General features: G+C 53.4%; 5 protein-coding genes across 5 annotated transcripts; 2 read left to right on the forward strand and 3 right to left on the reverse strand.

The window, feature by feature from the left end:
- Positions 1 to 180: 180 nt before the first annotated feature.
- Positions 181 to 975, reverse strand: QC763_213880 (uncharacterized protein; the record flags this gene model as incomplete). Its single annotated transcript, XM_062910426.1, has 2 exons — positions 181 to 294; positions 427 to 975. 2 exons carry the CDS (start codon positions 973 to 975, stop codon positions 181 to 183), a joined length of 663 nt encoding a protein of 220 aa, XP_062769345.1.
- Positions 976 to 2,287: 1,312 nt separating this feature from the next.
- QC763_213870 (uncharacterized protein) lies at positions 2,288 to 3,205 on the reverse strand (the record flags this gene model as incomplete). The annotated part of the gene is made up of 3 exons (XM_062910425.1): positions 2,879 to 3,205; positions 2,448 to 2,695; positions 2,288 to 2,367 (listed from the first exon to the last, which is right to left on the reverse strand). Exons 1-3 carry the CDS (start codon positions 2,959 to 2,961, stop codon positions 2,288 to 2,290), a joined length of 411 nt encoding a protein of 136 aa, XP_062769346.1. The 5' UTR covers positions 2,962 to 3,205.
- Positions 3,206 to 3,300: 95 nt separating this feature from the next.
- QC763_213860 (uncharacterized protein) lies at positions 3,301 to 6,538 on the reverse strand. Its single transcript, XM_062910424.1, has 2 exons — positions 4,143 to 6,538; positions 3,301 to 4,081 (listed from the first exon to the last, which is right to left on the reverse strand). The coding sequence occupies exons 1-2, from the start codon at positions 4,431 to 4,433 to the stop codon at positions 3,311 to 3,313; spliced, it is 1,062 nt and encodes a 353-aa protein (XP_062769347.1). The 5' UTR covers positions 4,434 to 6,538; the 3' UTR covers positions 3,301 to 3,310.
- Positions 4,560 to 8,670, forward strand: cyp6 (Peptidyl-prolyl cis-trans isomerase-like 4). Its single transcript, XM_062910423.1, has 2 exons — positions 4,560 to 4,927; positions 4,993 to 8,670. Exons 1-2 carry the CDS (start codon positions 4,848 to 4,850, stop codon positions 6,599 to 6,601), a joined length of 1,689 nt encoding a protein of 562 aa, XP_062769348.1. The 5' UTR covers positions 4,560 to 4,847; the 3' UTR covers positions 6,602 to 8,670.
- A 2,721-nt stretch (positions 8,671 to 11,391) lies between these two features.
- Positions 11,392 to 15,694, forward strand: QC763_213840 (uncharacterized protein). Its single transcript, XM_062910422.1, has 4 exons — positions 11,392 to 12,601; positions 12,757 to 13,689; positions 13,781 to 13,888; positions 13,940 to 15,694. Exons 2-4 carry the CDS (start codon positions 13,276 to 13,278, stop codon positions 14,978 to 14,980), a joined length of 1,563 nt encoding a protein of 520 aa, XP_062769349.1. The 5' UTR covers positions 11,392 to 12,601; positions 12,757 to 13,275; the 3' UTR covers positions 14,981 to 15,694.
- Positions 15,695 to 16,325: the final 631 nt, after the last annotated feature.

Below are 16,325 nucleotides of genomic sequence, written 5' to 3' on the forward strand. Positions count from 1 at the left end.
TGGTAAAATGGGACAAAAGTGAATGTCTGCAGGCGCGGTTGATGTATTGTGTCTACCCCCTGCTACATGACCTACCCCAATACAATCCCACATGTGCCCTAAAGTAACCAAGACGAAATCCCCAGTGAAAACCAAGCCAAAGTTGAGAAACGCCAGATATGAAGACCCACACATGATCACCTATTCAGCAGGATCCACCATATCCAGCCTTGTAAAGAAGGTCTCAACCCTGCCCTCGGGGATATACGCCTTGTACTCCCTCATCCACCAGTCAGCTACACTCCCCCTCCTCGCCTTCTCCCCCAGCACAATCTTGTCCGAAGTCAACATCTTGACCTCCCCCACCGCCCTCTTCTCATCCACCTCCTCCACCATCCCCTCCAAGTCCTTGTCCTTCACCTCCCCAAACCCCAACAACTCCAACACCCAAGCGCCCTGCATCTCAGCCAGAAGTCCAACCGAGACAATCGCAATAAACCCGTCCACGCTCTCCGGGTGCCGTCTCGGAAACGCAAACTCCTCATCCGCAACGTCCGTCACCTTGTCCAGCGCCTCGGTCATGGCATCCCCCATGTTCTGCCTCCCCTGCTCGACCAACTCGACAACATTGTCCAGACACTCCTCGATCAGCTTGCGGTTCCACCTCCTCTCGCCGACGACATCTGTGATGGCGATCTGAAGGGAGTCGTCGTTGAACTCGGCTTTGTGCATCAAGTTTACGATCTTTTTGGCAATGGCCACGAGCTGCTCCTCGTCGTCGTCGGCAGATGAAGTGTAGGCCATCAAGGGGGCGGATCGGTACTGCCCTTCTTCATGGTTATTGCCGGGTGGGGAGTCGGAATAGAGGCCGAACTTTTCGTTGTCAATCTGACCGTGAGAGTCGAGGGAGTCGTAGAGGAGCTCGGTGTAGCCGGCCCGGTTGGCGCGGTTGCGGCGGAAGGAGAGGCAGGCGAGGATGGAGCGGAGGGTTGCCATTGTGTTGTCGTTGTGTGTAAGTGACTTGCCAAAGTGTCAAACAAGCAACCAAGCAAGCAACAAAGCCCGAGAAGCTATAAGAGAAAGCAAAGAAAGCAGAAAAGCGCTATTTGTCTAGCAAAGCCGAAGGAGACTGGTGGCTGCCGTGGGTGAGGAGAGAAAGAGAAAAGGCAAGACACAAAAAGTGTCAGCCAGCCATGTTATTTATGATCACACATGCCCCCGTCTTCTCTCGATGCAGACACACAAAGGCTTCTTTCCTGTATGGCCGCTTGGCAGACAGGAGACTAAGGTAGGCAGATGTCAACGTCCCTCGGTGGCGGACCCGGACGGCTGTGCCACATCCGGGGTTCGAGGCCAGGGAGACCGGCCCGGCCCCACACGTGAGTTGGATGCCGGCATCCGGGATTGTCGTCCGGAGGTTGCCAGTGAACAGCAATCGACTTGCAATCTTCACGACAAGCAAGCAATTACGTTGTCGGTGTTTGTTTCGAGATGGGCACATTCCTTTTTTGCAAGTTTGACAATTGAAATTGTGCAGAAAAATCGAGGTTTTGGAGGAGGGAACAGGCTGTGCTCAGGGCGGCCAGCGATAGGCCACTGCCGTGATTGCCCCATGTGTAACGGTCGTCCTACGCATTGTGAAGTTGTGAGCATATATGTATCAAGGCATTGTGATCGGATGGTCATGGGCTTGCAAAACGTGGCAAAATAGGCCAGGGGAATTGGCGAGCAGTGGCTAACGTTCCACCACTTGCTGCTCATTGCTGATCTCGTATCGATGGATTGTATGCTCTCCAGTGGTGCATGGCCCCGGGCTGGCTGCAAGGCAAACGGCCAGGAAAACTGGGGGCATATTGGCCAAGTCGGACATCCGAGACTCGACAAGAAACTGGGTGCCTCGACATGACAAACACAACTCACGGGAATCAGTGGACGGAATCTGTATGCATTACATCTCTTGTTGAGAGGGCCGACTCTCAATCCGTGATATCACCACGCGGCCGCAAGCATGTTGCTATTGGGAACCACGCGCTCCTCCTTTGTCCATCACACAGTTTTTGTCTCTTCTGGACTTTTGGCTCGACCAACGTCCTCCTGTATTGGATGCTATGGTTCTGCCCGAAATCAATGAACCCCAACCATCACGCCTTCATGAATTTCCCGTTTTGTATGGCCCGGCGATCCCATGAGTTGGCCGATAGTATCCACCAGCCTGCCAGAGTAGAGTAATGCACAGAACCAAAGCCGTCGTCCATGCCTGAAAAAGACCCGGTGTGAAAGACGATGCCGAAATAGAAACGCTCGCCGCTTATTTCTCCTTCTTGGGCTTGGGGCCCTTGACCTTCGCAGTACCGCGGAGGGTCTTCTGGCGGTTCTTGCGCTGCTTGCCTATTGGTGAGGAAGAGAAAATGTCAGCCGGTACCACTCCCAAAATGAAATTCTCATGTCCACCACCGCGGGAAACATACGCTGCTGTCTGGAAGCACGCTCAATCTTGGTGGCAAGGCCAACACGGACGAGTCTGTAGCGGGGCTCGAACTTCTTCATGGCCTCGGGGGAATCATAGATGAGGGCAAAGCCGGTGGTCTTGCCACCACCGAACTGGGTGCGGAGACCGAAGACGGAAACTTGATCCTTCTGGGCCTTGTAGAGGGCAGCGAGCTTCTCGCGGAGGTCCTCCTTGGAGATGTTGGCGCGACCGGGGTGGAGGATGTCCCTGAACAGCAGAGTCAGCGACAATTTCCCATCAAACAGCCCAACATTCTCAAATCGCCCGCGATTTTGCCATGTTCCAATCGAGTATTATGTTTCTGGATTGATGTTCTCGTCCACTGTGGGCGACTTGGCAATCGGGGGCGATTCGCGAAGAGGGCATTCGGAGATGGATGGCAGCACTCACACGACCATCTGCTTGCGGCCGAGCAGAGGGTTGCGGATGAACTTCCGCGTGCGCAGGGTTACGGGGGCATCAGAGTCGGCCATGGTGATGTCGTCGGTCGTTGGTTGTCGTACCTCGATCGATCTCAGGTTCCGGCAGGAGGAGGGCGAGTTTCTGCTGGTGTTTTTTGCAGGCCAGGACGCACTGGGTAGCGGGTGGATCTCGCAAAATTCCGGCAGCGAATCGCTAATTTGGGTGTGAGCCCTAATTTGTGTGTGGCCTGAATTCCGAGGCAATCAGTCAGCAGCGGGCGGGGCAGCTTGGTGGAAATGCACGGACCAATGTGCGGCAGCCTTGTCCAGCTCCCCACTTGTCGACAACTGCCCCACACCTTCTGAGAAGACATTCAAAACAACAACACAGCACCACAATCTCAAAGTGACTTTTTTGTTCTCATGCAACCGTCAATTGGCAAATGTGTATAGGGGTGGCGTCATTATAAAATGGCCCTCTCTGTTCCGGCCTAGGCAGCACTGGAAACAGTTCATAATGGACATGGAACCCGCGCTTCTGACAGGCCTCCAAGAAGCTCTCGAATGTCGCTCTGTTCCGCTCTGTTGCCGCAATCAGAATGACCGCGCCAGGCGATATAGCAACGAGGTTCTGCAGCGTTGCCACCAGCGCGGGAATTACACTCGCGTCGTACGTGATGTCAGCTCCCAGCACGACGTCAACCTCTCTTCCACCGTTCCATTCCTCCTCTTCGGTGCCCAGCAAAGCGTGGCCCCATCTGAGCTCAGAGACAGACACCCTGTCTGTGCCCTGAAGACCGTTGATGAAAAGGTTGTCTGGGAGGTTATTCACCACATCTTCAGAACCGTCCGAGGCAATGACATGTTCTGCGCCGAGATATTTGGCACACAAGATGGCAACGTATCCTGTTCCAGTTCCGAGCTCTAGCAGACGCTTCCCCTTGACAAGTGTTGGGTTGGCGCAGAGATACTGGCCCATGTGCAATGCTGCCTCCCATGTTCGTAGGCCTGTTGTCCCTGAACCCGAGATAATGGAACGAGATTCCAGCAAGACCACAGCTGCATCACTGGGTTCCTGGAGCAGGGAAAGGTAGTATGCCACATGGCACTTTTGCTGGGCAGCCACCACCTCTGAAGGCAATGGAACAGATAACAACTCAGACATGGTGGTCATGAGATTATCTGATATTCCCTGTTCCTGTCAGTTCCTGGCGTCTCTGTCTCCTTTTCAGCAAGGTATGAGTTATGCTTACATGCTCCTCCCAGTCCACGATAGAGCGTTCGATTCTCGACGTCAACTCCTTGAGCACTTTTAGCCCATAGCGGGGAGGAAGCGGGAATGGGACATCATGGCCAAACAGCTTCTTGTAGATTTCCTCTTGGACCGCATCGAAGCAAAGGACCTCACCGTCTGGATATTCTGGTGCGGCATCCAACTGCAGGCACTGCCAACAGAATCGGGTTACTTGTGGGTTTTGGCTGCTCATGTTGAAGGGTGAGTACGGTCTTGTTCGAGTCCAGCTCGACATCTGTCGTGGTTTCATGTAAATGTTGGCCGCCTTGTCCAAAAGACCGGCAGAAAGGAAGGCGGTGAAGGGCCAAGGGTAGACTGCTGGGCACACAACTTTCCAGCCTCAGAGTGTCAGAAGGGTTCCCAGGTAGGTAATGAATCAATGCCATTTCTCCCTGATTTGAATCGCGCCTGATTTTTTTGTTCCATTATGGATTTTAAACACACCTGCAATCGGATTTCATCTTAAAAGGCCAAGTCTGTATCCAGCGAGCAGTTCAGCCAAAAGTGGGCCCTTGACGTAGAGCTGCCAAGCCATTGAACAGTCGAGTGCGCGCCTGGCATCGCGTTTCCATCTCGGAACTGGAAGACTTCAGTTGTTGGCCAGAAAAACACACAATCCCATCTTAACACCCTTTCGCCGCGCCCAGGGAAGACTGTCGCCAAGATGTCGGTCATTCTCGAGACAACGGCAGGTGACATTGTCATTGACCTGCTGGTCGATTTCGCCCCCAAGATGTGCGAAAAGTACGTCCCCCTGTTCTTGCTTTCTTGTTCAATTGCCAGACCACAACTAACCCAATGTTCTTCAGCTTTCTCAAGCTATGCAAGATCAAATACTACAACTTCTCTCCGATCCACTCTATTCAAAAGTCCTTTTCCTGTCAAACCGGCGACCCTCTCGGGCCTCTGTCCCCCAATTCCGACGGCGGAAGTTCCATCTGGGGCTTACTCGAAGGCAGGGACAAGACATTTCCTGCCTTGTTCCATCCCAAATTGAAACACCGCGAACGAGGCACTGTCAGCATGGCTACTGCCCCCCACCCGTCTGACCCAGAGACACGACTGGCTGGCTCTCAATTTCTGATCACACTGGGAGAGGACGGGATAGACTTCCTAGACGACAAAGCCGCCATATTTGGGAAAGTCGCCGAGGGCTTTGACGTTCTGGAGAAGATCAACGAGGCAATTGTGGATGAACGAGGGAACCCGCTGGTGGACATCAGAATCAAGCATACCATTGTGTTGGAGGATCCCTACCCTGACCCCGCTGGCCTGCGGGAGCCGAGTGCTTCACCTCCACCGACCAAGGCACAGCTCGCTACCGTCAGGATTGCGGAGGGAGAAGAGCTGGTTGATGTCGAAAAGGACGAAGAAGCCGCCGCTGAGGCGGAAACGAGAAAGAGAGAGAGAGAAGCAGCCGCCCAGGCGTTGACGTTGGAGATGCTGGGCGATCTCCCATTTGCCGAAGTCAAGCCACCAGAAAATGTCCTGTTTGTTTGCAAGCTCAACCCAGTCACAACTGACGAGGACTTGGAGTTGATATTCAGTCGGTTTGGCAAGATTCTGAGTTGCGAGGTGATCAGAGATCAGAAAACCGGCGACAGCTTGCAGTATGCTTTCATTGAGTTTGAAGATAAGAAGAGCTGCGAGGAAGCGTACTACAAGATGGATTCCGTTCTGATTGACGACAGGAGAATTCACGTAGACTTCAGTCAGAGCGTCAGTCGCCTGAGCGAGGTTTGGAGAAACGATACCAACACGAAACGCAAAACTGCTGCTGCAAGAAAAGGGAAAGGTGGCTGGGGTGGTGTGCAAGAGCTGGAGAAATGGCGCAAGTACAGGAATGAGGACGTGGAACGTGACGACGAGGACGATCATTACCGGATGGTTCATGGGGTGGAGGATATGCAGCATGGCAGGCGCGATACCGGCGTCTCCCACAGCAGCAGCAGCAATAACAACAATGAGAATAATAACAACCGCAAGCCTTACGACAGGAGAGCCGGCGAGAGCCGGTCGAGCGGCCCGAGTGGAAGTGGTGGCTATGAAGATAGCCGAAGAGAAGCTGCGGCACACCGGCGGGGAAGAGAGTCCCCGGATCGGCTGACGGACACGCGCAGCAGTAGCGGCAATAACAACAGGCCAGAGCACAGGCAAGGTCACACGGAGCGACGGAGCCGGAGCCCCAGACAAGACCACGGTTATCACCGTCACAGCTACCGCGACAACAACCGCCATGACAGGCCAGGCGATCCCGGACAATCATCATCAAGGGGCCGAGAAGATCGGGATTGGGCTCGTAGAGATCGTCGGGACCAAGATCGCGATAGAAGGGATAGGAGCAGATACAGGGACAGGGATAGGGGCCGGGACAGATACCGGGGAAGAGGCGGAGGAGACGAGTACAGTGGACGTTGAACGGTTGTCGTCGGTCGTGTGTAGCGGTGCTGTCGGCTGCCGGCCTCGTGTGCGTGGGATATCACAGTAACGATGCAAGCTAATTAGAGCCCTAGACGATGAGTGGTTCGTCTTACACGTTCGACAGCAACTCGTTTTCTTGTGGCCCGGCTCTTCTTGCTCTTTTCTGTCTTCCTCAGCTGCCAGCTCCCTGTCCAGCATAGTGTCTTCCACCCTCGGCCAGTCGCCCCAGTTACTCAACACTACGCCCAACGACGGATGACATCCTGTTGGCCGGGCACTGGGAACACGACTTGAGCAAGGTGTCATCTCGTCGTTCTGACCACCGAGTTGGTCTGGAACTCCTGGTCGAACGTGTACACGCGCTCCTGTGTAGTAGGCGTCAAGGAGAAGTCTAAACCGCATGGTGCCCTGTCAATGGATGGCGCATCGTCCCGACGGGCTGCGTGGGCAAGGACCCTGTGCCCGAAGGCCAGACCCAATGGATGTGGCTCGCCTCCTGTTGCTTCGACTCTTTTATACGAGCTTTCTTTTCGTTCTGCCATGGATATCTATCTACGTGGCGGGCTGAGGTGGGTGCGTGTTGGTCAGGGCATTCTGGCTACAGCCGTGGATGGATCGCATTTGCGGGCCGGGTGGTCGAGGCGCATTGCATTGTTTCTCGATGGCTTCCATTGATGCTTCCTGCCCCCTTTCCTGCCCCTTTCCTTCCTCCCAGCCGCGGGTTCTCAGCACCCTGGTTCACCCCCCGCCCTGTGGTTCGCGGAAGGGATTGTGGGAAGGTAACCCAAGGCTGCCCTTTTCCGTTGCACATCTCATCAGCATCGTCATCGCCAGTGATCTATCCCCCTTTTGTCGTGACTACAGCACAGGAGCAAGTGGGCATGCACGCCGGGTAATTCTTTCTCTCTCGGTCCAGCACATATTCCCCCACTCTCGCGCGTACCGCACCCCTCTCACCACAGTCGCTCCGTCACAGTCGAAAGACGGTCGGGTGGCTTTTTATACAGGCTACACGTGCGGGCCGCTTCTTTCTTCAAGCCTCCCTTGAAGTGATTATCGGGCCCAGCTGGAGCATGCAGAGCTGCCAACCGCCGTATCGTGCTTCCTCCCTACTCAACATAGGGCGTATATGTATGCGGACCTCGGAGTTTCGTACCCGGATGAGGTAGCTTCTGCTGGTTCCACGAGGAGGTTGTTCATGCGGTCTCTGTATGACGCAGGCAAATAGAATGAGGGGCCTTTCACAAAGCCCCGTCCTGCGCAGATAGCTGGCTAGCCTCCTGTTCTCGCCCCCCGGCTTGGGTTGGGTTGTCATTGGGCTGAAAGATTATACTACTTTTATATATGCCTATATTTGACGACGAAGATGCTCGTAATCGGGCTGTGGTGGTGTGCGGATAAGCAGGGCGGCCAATGAGTGCTACAGGTGCCTATTCGTACTGCATAAAAATTGGTTTTGCGGGTAGTTGGGGGTTGGGGGTTCGGGGTTGGGGGCTGCTGGCCAAGGGGTGATGGAGGGGCGGGTGTTTGGGTTGTGTATGTGTGTGTATGGGTGTGTCTGAGGTATCGTTCGGATCATGCCCGTCATCCACCACCCTTCTTTCTTCTTTCTCTTCCTCAACATCCTCCCGACCTACCAATCCAGCCGCCGCTGCCGCTGCCGATCCACATCGACCCGTCACCGCCGGCAGGCAAGAAAAAGAAAAAAGTTCTCATTTTGCCTCGGAGGCGTTCGGGCAACGTGTCTCGACAGACGCCCATGGCGGTTTTTTTCTACCGGTTTACCGTTTGGGCGACGGATCGAGCTGTAAGGTCCCTCCCTCTCCGAATGTCCACGACTCGGGGAAAAAATGGCGTTTTTTATGCATCTCTCAAAACCCTGGATATCCCAACGCCATTTGCTGGCAACGTCGAGAAAGCATGGTAGTGATTCTCGTGACGCGTGTGCACATTACATTGATGCTTCCAGAAATATCAGGAAGGGCACATTTGTCCAGGCGCGTCCGAAGCTGATTTGTTCTACCTTTTCGTAGACTTCACGTCCGTGAATAAGGGGAAGCCATTCAGCCCTGATCAGGCCACAGTACAGAGGAAATCTGACTTGCTCGGACCTCCTGGGATCTTGCTTGTATCAAGAGCTCAGATGTGTTTTGAAGGGTGATACCAGATGGTCCGATGATGACGGCGGGGGGCGGCCCATGCGGTAGGCTTTGGACTCCGTCCGGAGGTTTCGACGGGGGGTGGTTCAAAGTTGATAAAGGCATCTGATTGAACGCCGCTTCTCTTGCAGTTGAATGCTGTGTCACTTGGAAATTCATCATCTTCACGAATTCGTATCCAGGCAGTCCGAGCTGTTTACCATCACACATGATATGATATCTCTGCGAAGTCAAACTCAGTTACGCGGTCAACGTTGTTACCAAGAGGAATTGTATCCCAATCTACGAGCGCTACCAAGTCAAAGGCATTGTTAGCAGCTTGTAGGGAGTCAAGGTCAGAGATATCCACCGAGATATGAAGTCCTGCCTCGTGGTCAGCCACTGAGACACATTCCTATTTAGAATATAATCACACTGAAACAGGATGGCGCGGGCTCTTCATTGGCCAAACTCATCGATTTGTTCTATTTCTATCGTTATGCCTTCCATCAGCACTCCATTTCATCGACAATGCCTCGTATCCGCAAGTGATGCCTCCTCGGCACAACCTCTACATGGTCTTGAGTTGAGTCCACATGTGAGCTACTTATAACGTGCAAGCACTGTTCCTCTCACGCCCTCCACAGTGGAAAAGTTGGAGAAGTGAGAGGGGACCGACTGCGCGAATGGCACAGCATCTTCGGGTACCGACTTCTGAAGCACGCCCCAGGGCCCTCACAAAATTCTTGTTGATGCCGTAGCACCTGACTAGGGAATGGTGGCCAGAGAGCTAGAGACATCGACATGCACGCAACCGCATCGCGACTTTCCATGAACGAGCCAGCCGAGGCGAGACCTAGCGTGAGCTGGTCACAGGTCAGATAAGCTGAAGTAGCTGAGCCGGAGCGTTGGGGGGGCCAGACAACAGCCCAACCCGCTTCCTGAGCATTGGGGATTCGGATGGGTCAACCCGATCGGGGAGAGAGAAAGTTTACGTTGGCATCATTTTTGGTGGTGAGTTCTGGTGGCTACCCACCTAGACAGGTCAGTAACTGCTCAACTCAGCTCAACATCGAGCGTACTGAATTGAAGGTTTGATGTCACAGAACAAACTGACTCCCTTTGGGTCTCAAAATTCATCAAGGGGAGCAAAGCTGGCATGTCAGGCAGGTATCTTCTGGCTCATAACGCATGGCAAGGTACAAGTCCACCCAGAACCGACCATCCGATCAGCTTCCCCAGATAGTCGGACCGAGATCTGAAAGACGGGTGTAGCCGTGTCGAGAAAGAAATTAGCACTTTCCTCCTCGTCTCATCTATCCGACGCAGCTTGCGGACTGTGGTCCAACGACGTCTGCAGAAGGGCCGGGGACTCCAGGACCAGCAGTGCCGGGCACCTGTATCGTGTGTTTGCAACATGCATGATTGTTCACCGCACAGCCCACGCTTCCCCAGTCCCCGTGACTGTTGCGGCGAATATGTAAAGCATGACTGACTGTGGGGAGATCTTCGGGCTCCCGTTTTCAACGGGGCGGCCGACAAATCGGATTCCCTGCCTTGTATGCCAGCTTCCAGGGGGAAAAGTAGATCGGTCATATTTTCGCTTGCGGGAGAAGCAGACGATGGGAGCATGCCAGGAGGTCTCAGTGACAGAATGTGATAGAATTTTTAGGGAGACCCAGGGGCTCCCGGTCTTGACTGCACCATGCTCACTGCTGCAGACGCCAACATGTGCCGCGGATGCAGACGACGATAAACACAGATCTCTGGATGGTCGAGGTGGGACGTAGGTATGTGGTCTAGCTGCTCCAGCTTCCGCAGACAGTTGCACTGTGCAAACTTGGCGCGGGTACATCAAAGCTACTTTTAGTTGAAAATGCAGAGTCTTCGATCATCTTCGTACCTTGCTTGACACCCAGAGCGAGCTGTCATTGGCACTCGGTGGTTATCCGATCCGATCGATTATCAATTACCACCCACACAATCCCGCCTTCCAAGTCTCAGGGTAACACTATTTTCTCTCTGGGCCAGCAAGCATCAAATGTGCAGTTTTTTCTCTCTTGATATCGGAACGGTCAATCTCTCTGTTCAACACCTTACCTACCTGGCCATCCGTTTTGAGATGGGGGGATGGCGACTTCAATCTGCAGCCGGGGGCTCATGTTTGCACAGTGGACAAGAAAAGGAATTAATACGGAGTCTAGCGTCTGATGTATACGATAGGTATTCAAGAAAAAATCAAACAGATTCGTTCGTTTGTACCAGGTAACTATTCAGGTCAGATAACATCATTCTACAAGACCCAATGGTGCAATTGCACAACCTGCCGCTGACACCAGCACTGGCCAGCAGCACAAACACCGGCCTCTTCCATATCCATAAGTTGTACAAGGGACAAGAATGCTCACCATTTATGCGTTGTCCCCAGCCCACTTCTCCTCTTTGAGATGGCTGCATCACGTTGTGCGAAAACTCGATTGCTTCGCTAAATCCAAGTGCACAATGACACATTTTGGGCCAAGAATCAAGCAAACCACCTTATCAGAGGCGATTGCGCATCGAGACGCAAAGATTTTCGACTCTGCTTTTGATTCGTTTGCCCTCAGACAGTGAGTGAGGGTGGGGGAGAGGGACTTTTCGACTTTTCAAGTGAGGTGTCACATTACCCCTGGACATCTTGATTTTACTCTCCTTTCACTCTCCACAGTCAATCTCAGTCGAAAGCTATAGGTTAGTAGCACAAATGGTCCACTCGTCGGCAGGCAAGTCGACACTTGCCAAATGCAGCATCAAGCAACAGAGGTACTCAACGAGATACTTTCCCGGTACTTGTGTCGGACTAGGCAGTTTTCTTGGAGGTGGCCGTCTCCATGTTGGACCAGCCTCGACGTTGAAAAGCTGGTACAGCATCTTACCACAGTGCCATGTACTCATGATTGATGTGGCCCCTGGCCGTTGCCCCTTTGGCCTGCCATCTGATGCCAAATGGGTACATGTAGCTGCGAAAAGATGCCCATCCCTACATCAGGTGGCTTTTTCCGATGCATGTACCCGACATGTCCATCATTAGCCTCGCGCTAAATCAAAGGCAACTCGAATCTTTCTGGAGGTACTTCATGCTCCGCTGTCAAAACTAGACGTGTAGGACCAGAGAGAGAACCACAAGACAGGGCGACGGGCCAAGGTCAAGACCGTGGTAGCACATCATGTCAAGGGAAATATCCCTGGGGGAACCAGGCCTGTCCATGTCGTGTGTGCCCACCCTTCAGCGTTTCTGGCGCCGCCGTCATCGCAAAGGACTGCCAGCGACCCATCATACAGCTGACAGAAATGGATGCAAACAGATGACCCAATACACACAGGGTACGTGGGGGAACTAACCGACCTTATACCTATCGAACGAGAAACGGACAGCACGAGGTGATACACAAGTCTTTATAACATCATGACACTTGCATGTCCACCCTTCCCTCCCCCCCTTTTTTTCCTCTCCTCGCCTGACTTTCTTCCTCTTCACTCGTCTAGTGTCTTATCTTGTCTCGCTCGGTTTCTTTCTTTGCTCCTGATAGTGAAACTGGACCTTGTGCCAAGCTCAACATTTCACAGATCACATCATACATCCCTATTCTGCCCCTTGTGTCTTTTGGGTCTCTTCTGTTTCATCATCCCCGCTCATCGAGAGGGAGACAAAGGCCATACAACCAAGCCAGCTTTCCGCTCACTCTGCACGTCCAAGACAGTCTGACGAAATCAACTTGAGGACACCAATCGATTGTCAACTACTGGATCGGACGTAGATTACGCTGGGGGAAGGTTTTGTTTTTGATTCAGACCAATTCCAGAAGTTGGGACCGGAAAGGTTTGTGTACCATGTCTCACTCCTATCCTACCTCTGATCATTCATCTCCCCACTATTCCACTTCTCGGCCGAGGGGACATGTGCTTTTCGTTGTCCTGTGCTTCCACGGCGAGCGCTTTGATCGGTCCAGCGTTGCTCATGTGCGTCAATTCCAGGTCTTTGGCGTCCGCCCCCCGCTTCCCCATCTATCAAACCAGAACAGCAGGGGAGACCAGTCCTGGGAGACTTCAGCTTTGGGCCCGGGTTTTGCTGTCTTGGTTCCTGCCCATAACTCAGCCCCGACTCTCGACTCCAGGGGGATCGTTTTTTTGTTTTCCATTCTCGGTGAGAGGTGTTCGAGGCGAGTCGCAGCCTATCAGGGCATCCACGGCGGCCGATTTGTATCCTAGGGCCAGGTTCCAGTCTGCTTCATTCTGGATCGATCGGAATTTCGAGTTGCGGTGTTAAGTGACCGGACAATTTACACCCTCTGCACACAACGCTGCTGTACCCCCCCTCCCCCACCCACCATCACCAGACACACGCTCAACCTGTCAGCTATTCTACGTCTCGATAATAATAACCACACTCGCAAGCCACAGCAGACGACAGAGACAGACAAGTCTAAACAACAGCCAGACTTTGAGACTCACTCTCTAAAACCAAGGACGAAGGCGAGAAACCGGAAAATTCAAATGGTGTCCCAGACCCAGTCCCAGTGTTATACCCCTTCCTCCTCGTCGTCTTCATCGTCGTCTTCGTCGTCCTCGGGTTCTACGACATCCGACACTCACACCACACTCATCGGCGGCGGCGGACTCGTCCCAGGACTCGGTGGACTCGGCCTACCTCCACGACTCGGCAGCCGATCGAGTTACAACAACACTAGCCGACCGTATCCAGCTGTATATTATTCATCTCCCACTAGTTTGCCGTCTCTGGACTCTGATAGACACCACCACCGTCACCACGGGCACGGCTACCAGCTTCCTTCACACCCTCTTCACGACGGCCACTCGCGTGGACACCTGAGTATGTCTGATCAAGGAGGGCACGGAGGTATGGATGGGTCAGACTCCACACCACAAAGAAAAAGAATCGCTGTTGCTGTACGTCCATACCTTACCTATTCTTTTCATGAGTCCACCCACCAACCAGCTCAGTTCCTTTATGCTGACACTGTATTCCTACCTGGCTTAGTGTGGAAGGTGTAGAAAGCGAAAGATCAGATGCAGTGGTGACCCGGGGCAAGGGCAGCCATGCTCGAACTGCAAGAATGCCAATGCCGAGCCGTGTCAGTTTCTAAGGGTGAGCTTCACTACTTTTGTCATCACTTTTAGGTTGTCTAACAAGCGCCAGGTTCAATCAAGAGAAGCCCCTTTTATCCGAAGTGAGCCGGTTGGCGATAGCCCTTTTGGCTACAATGTTGGTGATGCCAGATTATACCACGCATCCCGCGCGCCCACGTATCATGCCTCTCCCAGTCCGCACGCAACAGCCTACGCTTCCGACCTTTTATCCACCACTGGGCATCATATGGGACACGGCAGCACTACCGACATTACAGGTATCTCATCGTACAGAGGCAGCACACATGGCGGCGGCTACTCATACGTCCCGGTCAAACCAGCGTATTACACGGCCGCATACAGCTCCTCGCCACACGGCCTAGCGTACGGGGTCCACTCTGATGTGGACAACTTTGGGGGTTATGGTTTGCCGGTCCCCACCGGAGAAGCCCATCACGATGCCCCCAGCGGCATCCCGGTCATGTCCATGCCTGGGGCCCCAGCTTGGCCATCTAGCAGGAGCATGAAATCTCCGAGCGGGTACGGCAGCATGTATCTGGATCCAGAAGTAACCGCATCCCCAACCACCTACACAACCCCCCCACCATCGGCCTACTCAGCAGTCCGGGGCCACTCAGCCGCCGGGGACGGGCCGAATTTCTCCTTCACAAACATGTCAGCTTCGTTGCCATCGTCTCAGTCGGATCGTGTGCTTCCTGTTCCTTCTTCCACCGCCGCCACCACCACCATTACGACCAGTCACCGCTCCTCCACCTACCCACCTCTCTCAGGGGCCAACAAACCCCCAACGGCCACAGAATCGAGCTACGACAGCTACGGCTCCTCTCGCACCGAGTCCAGCGGCCCAGAAAGTATCTTTAGCGACTCGGAACGCGCTGCAGCCTTCTCGAACAGCCAGGGGCCAGCAGCCTTTGACATGAGCCCGTACGGCACCAGCTCCGGGTCGACCGACGCTTCTGGCCGAAGGGACTCTGCATACGCCGCGGCGGGGGCTGGACACGAGACTGGCGGTGGGCATGACGGGCCGTCGCTGCCTTCCCTGTCGTCTGCGTATGAGAGGCATCATGCTGCTGTTGCCACCCGGCACTAGTCTCGGGTTTTGTGTAGAGTGATGTTTGGTTGGTTGGAGGCACCTACCTACCTGGTAATCAATCCCAGGTGGCAACACACACACAAGACGTGCGTGTGGGTCAAGGCCCAAATATGGGGGTGGCTGGCTGGCTGAGCATGGAAAATAGAACAGTGCGTTGAGGTGTGGATGGGCACTGGCCGAAGTCGACAACACCAACAATTGTGCGAGTCGAGGTTGGGGGTTACACAGCTGAAGAGGAGGGAAGGTCTATCTTGAGCGCCCTCCTACTCCACACCCACCACCTATCTACATGGAACAGAGGGAGACAGCAGCACCAACAAACCTGACAACTCGATGCGAAGCAGCCACCCGTCGTCGTTCTTGCTTTCCTTTTTTTCTCTCTTCCCTCTCTAATCAAAATTGGCACGATCTTGCTGTGAAAGCAACAGGCAAAGATCCCAGTGAGCGATTGATTTTTTAGTTGTATTTCTTTTCCCTCGTTTTGGCATGGTTGTCTCTGTTTTCGTTTTTCACTTTTGATTTTTTTGCTCCTTCTGGTCTAGGTATCTCAATGTTGACCTCTCAAAACCTTGAAAGAAAAAGCATTGGCTCTCTTTTTTCCTTCTCTTTCTTTGGTTGTGTATCGCTATCAACATCAAAAGATTCCCCCAAAATCGCAATTTACTGTCACAAGAATACAGAGAAGGAGAGATGCAAGAGGAAAAGCCGGAGAGGCTGGGACGGAGAGACAGACAGAGACTGTCTGTGAAGGAGAAACCAAAATACATGTACATGTCTGAAAACCCATCACTTCTCTCTTTTGTTTCTTTTCTCGTGTTGCCGCTGCCGCTGCCGCTGCCGCTGCTGCCGTTGTCGTTGTTATTGTCACACGCTTTCGAGCTCGGTTGCAGAAGCGCGTGCTGCTCTGCTCTTTTGGTCATTCATCGCGGGCATTTGGCGAGTGCGGAGGTTTTAATCTATCTTGTACTCCCTCATCCCTCGACAGCTCAACCGATGGCCAACCAAGGCTGGGTGGGGGCAGAGAGAAATGGGCCTAGGCTCGGAACACGACAGCTCACCTACATGGTTCCCAATAGTGTCATGTATCTTTTCAACATGGGTAGGGGAATGGTGCATTCTGTCCGCGGACCATATAGGTTGAAGAGTTTCTGAGGTTGTCGTGGGAGGTAGAGTGGAAGGGGGGATACAAGGAGGTACATGGCACAGACACAACGCACACAAGTCAAAGAGAGAGAAAAGATGAAGTCTAATCTAATAGTCACTCACAACAAGTGATAAGAACAGAAAAATAAATGAAGTAAACACCATGCCTCGTCGTGTTGGCCTTGTGAGCTGAAACCCC

This window comes from Podospora pseudopauciseta (genome assembly GCF_035222475.1).
Source record: "Podospora pseudopauciseta strain CBS 411.78 chromosome 2 map unlocalized CBS411.78m_2, whole genome shotgun sequence".
Taxonomy (NCBI): domain Eukaryota; kingdom Fungi; phylum Ascomycota; class Sordariomycetes; order Sordariales; family Podosporaceae; genus Podospora; species Podospora pseudopauciseta.

Bases quoted from the DNA above. Each gene is read 5' to 3' on its own strand.
- QC763_213860 (XM_062910424.1), bottom strand. From the start codon at position 4,433: ATGAAACCACGACAGATGTCGAGCTGGACTCGAACAAGACCGTACTCA. The intron at 4,082-4,142 runs GTAAGCATAACT...TGACAGGAACAG, and splicing joins TCGTGGACTGGGAGGAGCAT to GGAATATCAGATAATCTCAT.
- cyp6 (XM_062910423.1), top strand. From the start codon at position 4,848: ATGTCGGTCATTCTCGAGACAACGGCAGGTGACATTGTCATTGACCTG. The intron at 4,928-4,992 runs GTACGTCCCCCT...AATGTTCTTCAG, and splicing joins GCCCCCAAGATGTGCGAAAA to CTTTCTCAAGCTATGCAAGA.
- QC763_213840 (XM_062910422.1), top strand. From the start codon at position 13,276: ATGGTGTCCCAGACCCAGTCCCAGTGTTATACCCCTTCCTCCTCGTCG. The intron at 13,690-13,780 runs GTACGTCCATAC...TACCTGGCTTAG, and splicing joins GAAAAAGAATCGCTGTTGCT to TGTGGAAGGTGTAGAAAGCG. The intron at 13,889-13,939 runs GTGAGCTTCACT...AACAAGCGCCAG, and splicing joins AGCCGTGTCAGTTTCTAAGG to GTTCAATCAAGAGAAGCCCC.